At 39.7% G+C, this 13,213-nt stretch overlaps 1 protein-coding gene across 1 annotated transcript; it reads right to left on the bottom strand.

The window, feature by feature from the left end:
• Positions 1–2,968: 2,968 nt before the first annotated feature.
• Positions 2,969–12,941, bottom strand: LOC134673817 (nuclear inhibitor of protein phosphatase 1). Its single transcript, XM_063531843.1, has 9 exons — positions 12,774–12,941; positions 12,301–12,515; positions 11,683–11,791; positions 10,397–10,499; positions 9,669–9,752; positions 7,720–7,933; positions 6,756–6,858; positions 6,133–6,224; positions 2,969–5,464 (listed from the first exon to the last, which is right to left on the bottom strand). The coding sequence occupies exons 1-9, from the start codon at positions 12,800–12,802 to the stop codon at positions 5,367–5,369; spliced, it is 1,047 nt and encodes a 348-aa protein (XP_063387913.1). The 5' UTR covers positions 12,803–12,941; the 3' UTR covers positions 2,969–5,366.
• Between the last annotated feature and the right edge of the window lie 272 nt (positions 12,942–13,213).

Here is a 13,213-nt window from a genome sequence, read left to right as displayed (position 1 = left end):
CCGCTGAACCGGTTTAGATGAAATTTAGGACGGAATACATCTGTGATTTAGATGAAAGTGATACCAAACATGACTTCAAACCTTACCTTGAGCAGTATTAACCTCAGGAATTCAGTTTCGTCGACGAAGTTGAATTCCCCTCATACTCCATTTCACAACTTTAAAGGATGATTATTGAGATAAAAAGTATCTTATGTCCTGTCTTGGGACTCGAAATATCTGTATACCAAATTTCAATTAAATCGGTTGAGCAGTTTAAACGTGAAGAGGAATTAAAAAAAAAAGGTATTTGTTTAAAGTTTATACGAGGGTCGCACTGAAATATTCGGGAATGGGACACTTAGAAATAACATAATAGAAAGAGGCATATAATTTATAAAAATGTAACTCTTTATAAAACTTTTAAGGTATATTCCATTTGGTTGTCATTTGTATTTAAGAATTACTGGCAATTTGAAAATTGTATGTCGAACATTATTTGAATTTTTGGCCAAGTGATTTTTCGGATCATATTTTTAAACGGTTTTCAATATACCCTCAGCGAATAAATAAAAGTTACAATGGGCTTCTGTTATTTTTTTATGAACTAGAGTTCATCGTACGCTCGTTTGCAGTTAAAAATAAATATGAAAGTCACTTTCATTTTATCCCATGGGTGATCTTAAAGAAGCATGTCATTCCAAAGCGACGTCAAAAATTAAAATCGCATTTGTGCTGTTAATTAAAAAGACTGCCAAAAAAGTTGCATATCGGCAGATTTCGACATTCCTAAATATTCATATGACAACAGTAAAAAAATCTTTTATATATATATACATTTAAAAAAAACTTCAATTCCGTTGGCTACTCCACGAATTTCATACAAAACCACTAAGGCCCCAAAATCGCCATACAAAAAGGACTTTGGGATTATGAGCCGTGTGCATTACAGAATGATTACTTTCAAAAGAAAATTTATATGCGTGGTCAGTTTGAGTTTAAGTATGCATTAAAATAAAGATTGACTGTCTAGATGCGACAGATTTCTCTATTCCCGACATTTTCAGTGCAACCCTCGTATGTTTTTTCTTAGGAATGGTGTCAATGTGATACCAAAACTGAATTCAGCACCCCCGATTTATACGAAAATGATACCAAACACGGTCTAGCAGCGTCACTAATGTAGATATCAAGATAAAATTGAAAGCCCTAAATAAACTTTCAAGAGCGGATATCTCAAAAACTATTCAAGATATCGAAAAACTTGACTGAATAAAACTTGTAACAAATTTTTTCAGCTTTTGGTTTGTCTTTAGTAGTCATGTCGCTAAGACGCAAAATTTCCAAGATATAAGTGAAAAACCGAAAAATGAGACCTTCTTTCCCCCCTCTACCCCCCAGCACCAGGGCTACGGCCGGGGACTTTTGATATGTTCACCTCCTAACTAGTCCAAACAGAGTTACGTAGTCAAAAATTGTGTTCCTAGCATTTCCCTCTATAACTTCTTATTGCTTGACCTATATGGATGTGGTCTATGGTACTATAGCCTTTTCGGAAACCGGCTTGTTCGGGAGGCTGGAAGTCATCAAGTCTGTGTTCGAGACGGTTCGTGATGACCCTTGAAAACAGCTTATAGACATGGCTCAGAAGCGTGATGGGTCTGTAGTTCTTCAATAGGTTGTTATCACCTTTTTTGAAGAAATGAGCGTATTTTCACGAAACGTACGAACGTGTCACGATATTTCAGTCAGTCTCAGTACAAAAAGTTGACTGAAATAGCATGACTAATACATGAGTTTCCAAAAAATACGATGGGAAAGGATCATTCACTACATCAGTAGGTATTAATACTTACTGTTCTGTAGTGTAAAAACGGCTTGATTACCGGAATCTATTTGTATTGTGATGAGTTTCAGTAGTAGACTTTCCAGCCTTCACTTCAGACTCCGGGATACTTCGTAAATGAAATTATATTATATTTTTTCAACAAATCCGAAAGTCGGCAACTTCGTGAACTTGGAATTATGCATTACTCTTGGGGCTTGGAGTGCTGTGCCGAGTACGATTCTGATGTCTTAATGTTTACTTGCGGTGTATGGAGATACCCAACCCATCAAAACAGGCAAAGTTCGAGTTGGATTATCGTTTCATCACAACAGCTTTTTTGTTGGCTAGTGGAATAAATTATTTTGAATTACCTATAAATATTTAATGGCGTTCATTTGGATTCGATTTGAAATATTTTACAGTTAGTATTTTCGTTACGTTGGTATGGTGAAAATGTCTTTCAATCTGTAGCAGTCTCTTTAACAGTCGTGCCTTGAAACCCTCGAAACGCTCAAATTTCTACTTATGGTACCTACCACTCGCTATGCCCGTGGCTTAGTTTTGGAATCATTCGTTTGCTAGTACCTCTCTATATTAGCACGAGAAGGTAAACAACAGATTTGCCCCCTTGTAAATCAAATAAATATTTGTGACGTTATCTATGAAAAGGGACCTTATTGTCGATGGCGCTTGCGCCATTATTAACGATGCTCCGCTATAAATACCATACAGCGCGACGCTGTGCGGAGTAAGCGCCATCGACAATAAGGTACCTTTCATAGATAATGCCCCATTTCTTAAGACCGAATCATGTTTGCCGGTGACGGAGTCTTATAGTTCGTTTTTTTAGCATTAGAAAGATGTTGCAAGAAGGTAAGCGATCTTGACATGTCTTTTAATTGAAAAACGCTTTTTAAAAATCATTAATTAAAAACTATTAATTATGAAAGCAGAAGAATATAAATGATCGTATTAGATTCATAATTGTTACATATTTGCCGTAACTTATTTTTAAAATGTGTTTTACAATTAAAAGACACATCAAGATTGTTTACCTTATTTCTAATGCTAAAAAAAACGAACTATAGTACCTACCTAACAGGAAATATTTGTAGGAGTATATATTCATAGCTAGGCATTAAAATGAATGAAACAAAGAAATCAACTTATAGTAATATTTATAAAATTACATAGTTTAGCTTATTAGCTACATACATCATCTGTGATAGTCCTTTCTATCCGTATTATGCTGAAAAGTTAGGCGCGGGCGCAACATTCTAATATGTTTGATCACATTGTTACTTTACATAGCAGTTATAAAATTCAACTTATATACACCTTATAAAACAAAGTCCCCCGCCGCGTATGTCTGTTTGTGTGTAGGTATGTATGTTCGCGATAAACCCAAAAACTGCTGAACGGATTTTCATGAGGTTTTCACATATCAATAGAGTGATTCTTGATAGCACACGGAATGCTAGTGTTATTTTAAACGTCAGACTTCTATGAAATTATGACGTATAAATAACACTTTCACTGCATGTGCCTAAATCGATACAGGCTTGGTCTTGATCTAACTCTAGATCTTGGTCTAACTCTCGTTTCTTTGGATGAGTTTAGTTTAAAAACTAAAGACCATACCCCGGCCGGCGAGAGCAAAAATGCGTTGACAGCTTAATAGTGCGAGGACACACATTTTGGTCGATGTCGATAAAAACAACACGATGTACTGGACCACCGTTATGATATGCAGAAGTATTAATTATTGTTGTAAACAAAATTAAAACCAAGTGTTTGTATTTATTCAGTATTTTATGTAATTTTCGTAATATACAATTAGCATTTTTTCTAAATTTTCTGATTTTAAACTCCTTCGCCTTGCCGATAAAATCCATTTCATCCAACTAAAGGACCGTTCTAAATCTACTGTAGTAATCGGAGCAAAACGAAATAATTCATAGTGATTATGAATTTGTTCTGTATTAGGTAGTTCCACTTCTCTGCCAGATATCAATTTATTTAAATTGTTTAAAGTTAAAATGCCAACTTTCTTCTTCAACACATTCTGATACTTATTGTGAATAACTTTATAATAATAATAATTTTATGTTGATAGAAAATTGTTTTAGGGTTATTCTTAGAAACGCGTGGAGGTATCAAGTTGAAATAAATAACAAATACTAATGGCTCAGTTTAAAAAAAAAATTGTGCTTAATTAAAAGTCGACTATTCTATCGACATCCATATGTCGATAGAATAGTCGATATTTAATTAAGCACTAGGAGCAGACGCATTTTTGCTCTCGCCGGCCGGGGTATGCTAAAGACACTATAGTTCGTTTTTTTAGCATTAGAAAGAACTTGCAAGAAGGTAAGCGATCTAGACATGTCTTTTAATTGAAAAACGCTTATCAAAAACTATTATTTATGAAAGCAGAAGAATATAAATGAAAACGCAGACGTGTCTATTTTCCGCAAAACGGAGTCCATTCGACCTGACTCCTTCTTTCCGGGGTGCATCTGTACCTATTGCCGACAGCCTGGAACTCCTCAGCATGGAGCTGAGTTCAGTCCTCAGCTTCGGCAGCTTCATTGAGTCTAAAGCACAAACTGCGGCCAGAAAGCTGGGCGTCCTAAATAAGGTGAAGCGATACTTCACACCTGGACAGCTTCTAACACTTTACAAAGCTCAAGTCCGGTCGTGTATGGAGTATTGCAGCCACCTGTGGGATGGCTCAGCTAAATACCAACTCGCCGCTTTGGACTCAGTGGAGCGCAGAGCCAGGAGGATGATTGGCGACAAGAAGCTAACGGCTAAGCTTCAGTCTTTGGCCCATCGGCGGAAAGTCGCCAGCCTGTCGGTATTCTACAGGTTGCACTTCGGGGAGTGTGCCCAAGAGCTACACGAGCTTATTCCACCGTCCCCATTCTACCATCGGACTTTTAGACGCACGGCCGGTTTCCATCCTTACTTGGTAGATATTCCACCAATTCGCACGAAGCGCTTTGCTTCTACTTTCCTTATGCGCACTGCCAAGGAATGGAATTCCTTGCCGGCGTCTATATTTCCGTGTTCTTATAACCCGGCAACCTTCAAATCAAGAGTGAACAGGCACCTTCTGGGCGAGCTCGCTCCATCGTAGGCCACGTCTACGCCTCGGCTAGTCTGTGGCCATGAGTAAGCCCATTCATAATAAAAAAAAAATAAAAAAAAAGATCATATTAGATTCATAATTGTTACATATTAGCCGTAACTTATTTTTAAAATGTGTTTTTCAATTAAGACACATCAAGATTGTTTACCTTAATTCTAATGCTAAAAAAACGAACTATAGGGGATAAAAGTCCCGCAACACATGTATGGCTTGAAATAGTGTCAGAAAGTGATTGACTGATTGCAGATGGTAATCCAAAAAGTGCAGTTTGTACTAATAATACATGTATTAGAGCGTTGCGCCCGCACCCCCGCACGCATTCTCTTCTCACACGCCTCGCACGGCCCGCACGCCTCGCACGCCTGGCACGCCTGGCATGCCTGGCACAGCTCGCACGGCTCAGTCTCACACGGCGGGCAGCAGGCCGGGCTTGCGGCCGGGCCACGCCTCCTTGGCGTACTTCTTCCGTTTTGGCTCGTTGGATGGGCCCGATTCTTCTGCGGCTGTCAAATAAACATTTCATTTAATATTGGTATTGAAAGTTTCATTATTTTGCATATAAGTTAAATGTACGTTTACATACAGCCGCCATCAGATCACGTATATCGGAGCGGCCAAGTTGCTCGCACATATCTGAACACGCCTCTATTGTCAAAGCGTTAGTTCAAATATTTTGGATCACCTCGGCCGCTCCGATACATCTGATGGCGAGTGTATAACTATGTTTAAAATTAAATGTAACACGGGCCACTCCGACCGTTGAAGTTCCTTTCACTCTTCGAAACTCTAAAGTATATTTACGATTTTTTTTATACCAGAATCGAACGTAGCAAACAAGTATATGGCTCGCCTGATGGTCACCAGTAGTCACCGAAGTATATAGACGTTGTCCTCCATAACCACGTTTATTCATCGAAAATTATGTATAATACGTAATGAGAGTCGTCCGTGAGCTCGGCTTTGGCGAAAGCTGGCGGGATACCGCTCTGGACCGATCAAAGTGGCGTGCTCTTGTGTTGGAGGCCAAGACTCATTTTGGGTCACCGCGCCAACCAAGTAAGTAGTAAGTATGTAATGCGACGTCTGCCAAATGAGTGAATGTGAGGTGAGAAGCGAGTGTAATGTGACGTTTTACACCGATCAGTCAATATGGTTAAGTAATGGTAGTAACCTGCGTGCGGCGGCGGCGGCTGCGCGTGGTGCGCCGGCTCGGGGCCCTCCAGCTCCACGTCCGGCGCCGGGTTGGGCAGCGACAGCCCCAGTCTGAAACACACACTACATTGTTAACCGAGGCATAAATTGTACCCATTTCTGACGAAGTATTTTGACGTCAGGACTCAAAAATAGTTTCAAGGCGCTATTTAATGTTTGACAATTATCATCTTTAATTTTATTGTACTAACCAGCGGTAGCATCTACCTGTGCCCTGTCTATCAAAAGCTTGCTTGTAACTTGTAATACAAGTGGAAGTCCCTTTCTAACAAAAGCTGTCAAAGTGACTACCACACGCCTTCTTAACGCGTGTCGACCAAACATTTGATTGTTCATAATGAATCTAATAGCTAACACCAGTGAGTTGATAATTGATAAACATTGAACATCGCTATTCCTTTTTTATGGCGCCTCAGATTTGTGGTTTATAAACAAATGAAATAGTATTTGGACGACCTCAGTCTAAGACATTCAAAGCCTGCACGAGCTACGAACTACGAGCGTACACAGGAAAACCCTTATGTAGCGAAAAGTGCCTACGAACAGAGAACCGCCCAATGGGTCTAAAAGTAAAGAGTATACCTGGCGCCGATGAGGCTGAGGTGCGAGCTGGGCGCGGGCAGGTCCGAGTACAGCGCCGCGCCGCGAGAGATCTCCTGCAGGCGCAGCGAGTGGTGGTGTTGGCCTGCGAGTAAACAAATACAGGATATAGTATAACAGTACAAATACAGTAAAATAAGGATTGGCTCAGATCCCAAGTAATTGTCGGACGAGGCGAAGCCGAGGTAGACAAATATAATTATCGGTGATCGGTGGATTAAGCTGAAAGTTGCATAGTTCATACTGGACGGAAACCGAAAGTATCCACTGTCCATTGGGTACTTTTTGGTAAAGAAAACGATTAAATTTGAATTTTTTACAATAATCTCCAGATGAAAAAAAAAGTTAGCAATAAAGGCACAACTACTATGTAAACTGATATTTTTGTAAAGTACTTATTTACCAGACTTCTGACGCTCTGAAACATACGGCAAAATACACATTTTTGTAAATAAAGAACCACTACAATTAACTAATACTAAAGATTCGACCTTTTAACTCTGCATGACATTTACGATGAAAAAAGTGTGACAATGTCATCATGTCAAATATTTAGAATAGAATAGAATAGTAGAGTAGTGGATGGATGTAAGGGTGGTATTCCACCTGTTCAATGTCATTGCGTATCACTCTCACTAAGCAAAATGTGAGAAGCAATACACATAGGACAAAGATACTGGACAGATGGAATACCACCCTAAAAAACTCAAGAACGTCATGCACCCGCTATACGCCAATATCGCGCGCACCCGACCTGCATACATCGCCATTGTTCGTAGCTCGGTACTACTTACATGGCTAGCGTGTCTTATTTGAAATGTACTAATTTTTAGGCTGATGTTTAAAAGTCTGTGACAACCCTACTGTGTTCTTGTGCGCTGTCGGCATTTACGCAAACATTCAAAGGTGTCGGTCCACTGTTACATTTTACAGTGCTAATACTCACTATCATCAGCGCTCTGTAGCTTGAGCTTTCTCGGCGGATTATTAGCATTAGGCACTATAGTGCTCTTGACCAGGTTCCTGAACCGGCCGATGGTGGGGTCGATGTCCTCGGGGTTGATGATGTCCACCTCCTCGTTGAACGAGACGTTTCGGCGCTGTTTCTTCAGCACGCCGCCGGCCGGCGTCGATGCCGACCGTTTGGTGCCCGTTGGTGGCTGGGATTATTAAACAAATTGTGATATATTTACATAAAAGGGAGTTGTATAATTATGTGTGCATGCTAAATTATTGACGATCATAATGTAAATTCATATAGATAGCGTAAGAATAATTTATACTGTAATTTATCATTATGAAATAAATAAACTAACTAAACTATGACGCTCTTTAGCGATAAGACCACCTGTTGTCTGCCTCTACATTGAATCAATTGTACTTTTCTTTTGTATCTTTTTACTGAGGTGTGCCAATAAAGAGTATTCTATCTATCTATTCTATGACGCAAAACTCTGCTTAGGCCAAAAAACAACGACACCAGAATTGTACATACTATATTCTGTGAAATCAATTTATGATTATTATTAGGGGGCGCTACTAGCACATACAGTAAACAAACCGCCTTGACGCATCAATGTCATATTCATTCGTAACAAATAGTCTGTGGAAACTTGTCAATGAATTGTTTACGCCTTTACGGCATGGTATGTATAAGTTACTCTATGGTTTACGGTTTCTGCTGGTACTGCACTCTGGCGGCAGAATATTGCAGTAATACCCTTATAAGTGTTCTTAATATTCAAATTAAAAAATCGCCTCACGAAGCGACGACGTCTTTTTTGCTCTTACTGCGTAAACAATTAGACATAAAGCTTTTGCCGATTCAGCGTCGATAGGTGTGGAGAGACCCTTAAGGAGTACAGACGAACTGCAATCCGACTGCAATTTGTATGGGAACTGCACTCCAACTGCAACTACAAGTTGCAGTCTGGTTACAGTCCAGACGGACTGCAGGTACAGAACGTTCCGGCACAGAATAAATAATAGTACTACCGTACAGAAGACACTTCCTACAAAAACCGAAGTTTGACAGCGATTCAGGGAATAATCATGCTATCCCTTTCTAATGTAAAGCACTATCCCTTTCGGCTATTTAGGATTGTCAAAATACAAATCAGTATTGTACCTGTGGTCGTGCACGCAAAAGAACCTCAAATGGTGCCAACCCTAATAATTGCTCGGAGCAATGCTCACCCGAAGTCAGGAGTATCTCCCCACTGGTACAGTCTCAGTCTCTCTCTCTCTCTCTCTCTCTCTTTAGCCTTTTTCTACCCTTCGGGTGTAGGCCTCCTTCATTTTACGCCATTTGTCACGGTCTTTTGCAACCTGAAGCCACTTCTTCCCCGCAGTCCTTTTGATGTCGTCGTCCCAACGCATTTTGGGTCTACTTTGGGGACGCTCTTCCCCCCATGGTCGCCACTCGAGTAGTCGTTTACTCCACGAGTCGGTCTTTCTTGCTATATGACCCGCCCATTCCCACTTCAAATTTGCTACGCGTTTTACAACATCCGTGACCTTGCTCTGCTGTCTCAGCCACTCGTTTGTTTTACGGTCTCTCAATGTGACCCCCACCAGTTTTCTCTCTAGCGCCCGCTGGACAACGTTCAGTTTATGTAATTATGTCCTTAGTGAAAACCCAGGTTTCAGCTCCATAGGTGAGAACAGGTAGGATACATTGGTCAAATATGCGTGCTTTTTGTTCGGCCTTAAGGTTCATTGGACTGGTACAGTCGCCATCAGTTATATCAGAGTGGCTAAGGCGCTCACAAATATCTGAGCACGCCTCTATTGTCAAGGCGTTAGAGTGCGTGTTCAGATATTGTGAACACCTTGGCCGCTCCGATATATCTGATGGCGACTGTACCGGCTCTTAGACGGACTGTATTGTGTTACCTTCATGACGTCACTGCCGTCGTCCGTCGAGATACCCAGCATGGAGATCCGCCGGTTGTGTGCAGTGTTGAATTCCGTTAAATTCTGGAAAAGACGCAAGTAAGAACGTTATGGCGTAATAAAGGCAAAAGTCTTAACTGATTCGACCATTCGCTGGCCCAATATTACAGGGTTCTATGTAACATTTTCAAGAGAGTTGAAATTCGACTTAATGTCACTACGACAATGTTCAAATTTCAGTTCGATATAAGTGAAACATAGAACCCTGTAATATTGGGCCAGCGTGTTGGTGAACCAGTAAGGTAATAAATAAATAAATATTATGGGCCGATCTTACACGAATCTACCAAGCCCCAAAGTGAGCTCAATAAGGCATGTGTTGTGGGTATTATAAAAATAGAAGACGATATATTTATAGATATAGATATATACTTTTTTTTTTGTTCTGTTTTGAACTGCCATCAGTCGGTATCGACTATAATCAGTTTTGCTGTATATAGGTATTGTTTTTGGGTTTTGGAGACCATCGTCTCACTTAACCACTACTTTCATATTGCACAATGTGCTTCCTTTTAAGTCTTTGCACTACATACAATGCTCTTACCAGCATTGGAAAATTTAAACCCGGGATGGCAAGTGTCATCAGCAAGGTCACTATCGTCTGGGCTAGGAGGCCATTGATATATAATAAGTTCTCACCAATAACGTAAAGCGGAAGGGTAACTTACGTCTAGTTCGGTCTGCGTCTCGGGCAGGCCGAGGAGCGCGCCCTCTGTCTCGGTGTTCGGGAGTTCTTCCATTATGCCTCTTGTGTTGCCCATCGGCCGCTCTCTGTCAACATCACACCCATTGACTTTTGAATTTAGTAGCAATATGCAAGTTTATTATTTGCAACAGTGTTCTTAAAATTACACTATTGGGGTATTCCACAAAAGGTCTACTTCTTTGGGAATGTGACACATATGGCAGCTGCTTTAATAACCTGCAGAAATGTGTATTACATTACATACCATTGAATATAAAGCTGTGTGTTACTTTAAATCAGCAGTCGGCAACCAGCGGCCCGCGGGCAACGTGCGGCCCGCAAACCTCTCACTTGCGGCCCGCGAGCCTCCCTGGCTATTTTTTATGTAATATTGATAAGTGACAATGTCTGATAAAGTCATAAATATAAACAAAGTGCGGCCCGCGTCCACTTCGTTAACTGCTATGTGGCCCTTGGCTGCTAAAAGGTTGCCGACCGCTGCTTTAAATCAATTTATACATAGAATCATCAAAAACATAATTGGTTTAATTATTTAGATAATTATGTGTCCACGAAATAGTTAATTCTCTGTCTTGACAACAATAAAGTACTGACAGTTGTGACAGAAGTCAGAACTACATAAGAATGTCAGAAAAAGGTTGCATTCAAAATTTGATATAAACCTTGCACCAACTAAACTTTCACATAGTTGTAAAGTTAGACCAAAACAAAGCAGCCACGATCTTGATAGCATGCATAGTGCAAGTGTTATACATATGAATAACACTTGCAGACTTTTCTTGGTCTAATTCTACCTAGGTTTGGATTTTAGGTGTCTATCCATTTGTATGTCCAATTGTCCACTTACCAATCACACTCGGCACCAAGTTTAGTACCCTTTCAGATTTCCTTATTCTGTGCTTTAGCCACTCAACCGTCCGGCCTGCGAGACTGTTTTCCTGTCAACCGTCTGGGGTTTTTTAGCGACGCACGCCCTATGCAGCGCATTCACAACTTTCTACAAAAATTATAACTACACTGCCATCTAATTTTTTTTAGAGCTAACTATTTAGTTAGGCTACGTTGTCGCATCAAGAAAATTAGTAAATAATGCCGAAATATTCCATTAGATGGCTCTGAAATCAATTCTTTCTTCCACCCCTTTGGATAGTAAGGTTCCCGCGGACGGTTAAGAGCATATTTTTTTCGGATACTATGCTATCGTCGGACGGTCAAGTGGTTATAGAACTACTCAAATTTTATAATTACCTTATAATATAGTTTCTTGTGGAAGCCCCAAAATGGAAATTGGAGTCTATGGGCAGCTGTGTAGGCTTGTGGGCTTCTAAACGCATTTTACCAATGTAAGTACCATGAGCTGGAAAGTTAAAACGGTATTTTAATATTAAAAGTAACAATGAAGACGAATTGTGACTTAGGGTGGTACTCCACCTGCCCAATGTGTGTCTCACTCTCTCATTAAAGCTAATTAAGAGCCCTTCAACGTGCACACTAGCGCCACAGCTAAATAATTTTTATGTTGCTGGATTCGTCAATCTATGCGTCCAAAGTTAAAACGGCCGTTTTTGTTTTGAGTTCCTAGATCGACGAATCTAGCAACATAGAAACTAGTTTGATGTATTCAAAAGGCACTTAAATACATAATACAGTCCGTAGCGGCCTCCTTTTTTTAAATACCTGTCGTTAAATTTAAATAATCACGATTATTTAGCAGTGGCGCTAGTGTGCACGTGAATGGGCTCTTAATGCGTAATACAGATTGGTTAAAGAAATTAGATAGGTGGAATACCACTCATATACACTTAATTTGATAATGAAATATCTTGAGCAGTAAACAGTGTATTAAATTTTAATTACAATACTTACTACTTCCCAAATCAACTAAAAACGCTCTGTTTAAGTCTTTGTGGTACACAAACGCCGCATGCACTCTAGAGCAGCTGGCGTGGTCTATACAGAAGTCGTTCATCTGGGGGTTCCGGCCAAATAAGTAACATTTCTTCTCATCTAACATTAGTTTCTGTATTAGTTTGTCGCCTTTCAACACGTCCAAATGCAGGCCAGTGGGTGGTTTGCCAGCCCTGTAGTAAAAATATAGCAAATCTAATTTTAAAAGATCAACAACCCTTAAATTTTATAGGTGAAGGTTTATTTAATTGTTTGCAATCGCGCTGCGACTGATCTTAGGAAATCTCAAAAATATAAGGCTAATTAACTGTAAACAAATATTTTCATTGGTTTAAATTCAGTACTGATTTAATAATTACAATAAAATGATGCATGTTATTCACGCCACTGCACTGGTCGGTTAGACTGACATGCAATTTAAAGATATTTACCAGCTGGGCACCTCGTAGTGGTTCGCCATGATTTTATAACAGTATAATCTTACTAAAAAGCAGCAATTAAGACACACAATTCCATAATAATTCCATAATAATCAACTTAATCACGAAAATATCGCCACCAATCGCCGATGCACGGCGCCGCCAATTTGACAGCTGGAAATAGTGTTGCCATGTGCAAGTAGGGTAAATTTGAGGAGACTTTTTTGACTTTGGCCCTCTAATTTTAAAACTTTTTGTAACTCTTATTTTGATAACGCATTTTAGATAAATATAATTATTAATTTCATTTTCTATTTGTCTTTGTTTCAAATCGCTATGCTATGCTATCAAAGCTATCATATATATAAAAATCTTTGGCAGATGGGCAGGAAGCAGGAAGCGGTTCTTTGATTTAAAAAAATATAATATGTCAATTGTCTTGTCAATGTCAA

Source organism: Cydia fagiglandana, chromosome 19, assembly GCF_963556715.1.
Source record: "Cydia fagiglandana chromosome 19, ilCydFagi1.1, whole genome shotgun sequence".
Taxonomy (NCBI): Eukaryota; Metazoa; Arthropoda; class Insecta; order Lepidoptera; family Tortricidae; genus Cydia; species Cydia fagiglandana.
Note: the sequence above shows the minus strand (reverse complement) of the source record. Positions and strands in the feature narration are given on the sequence as shown.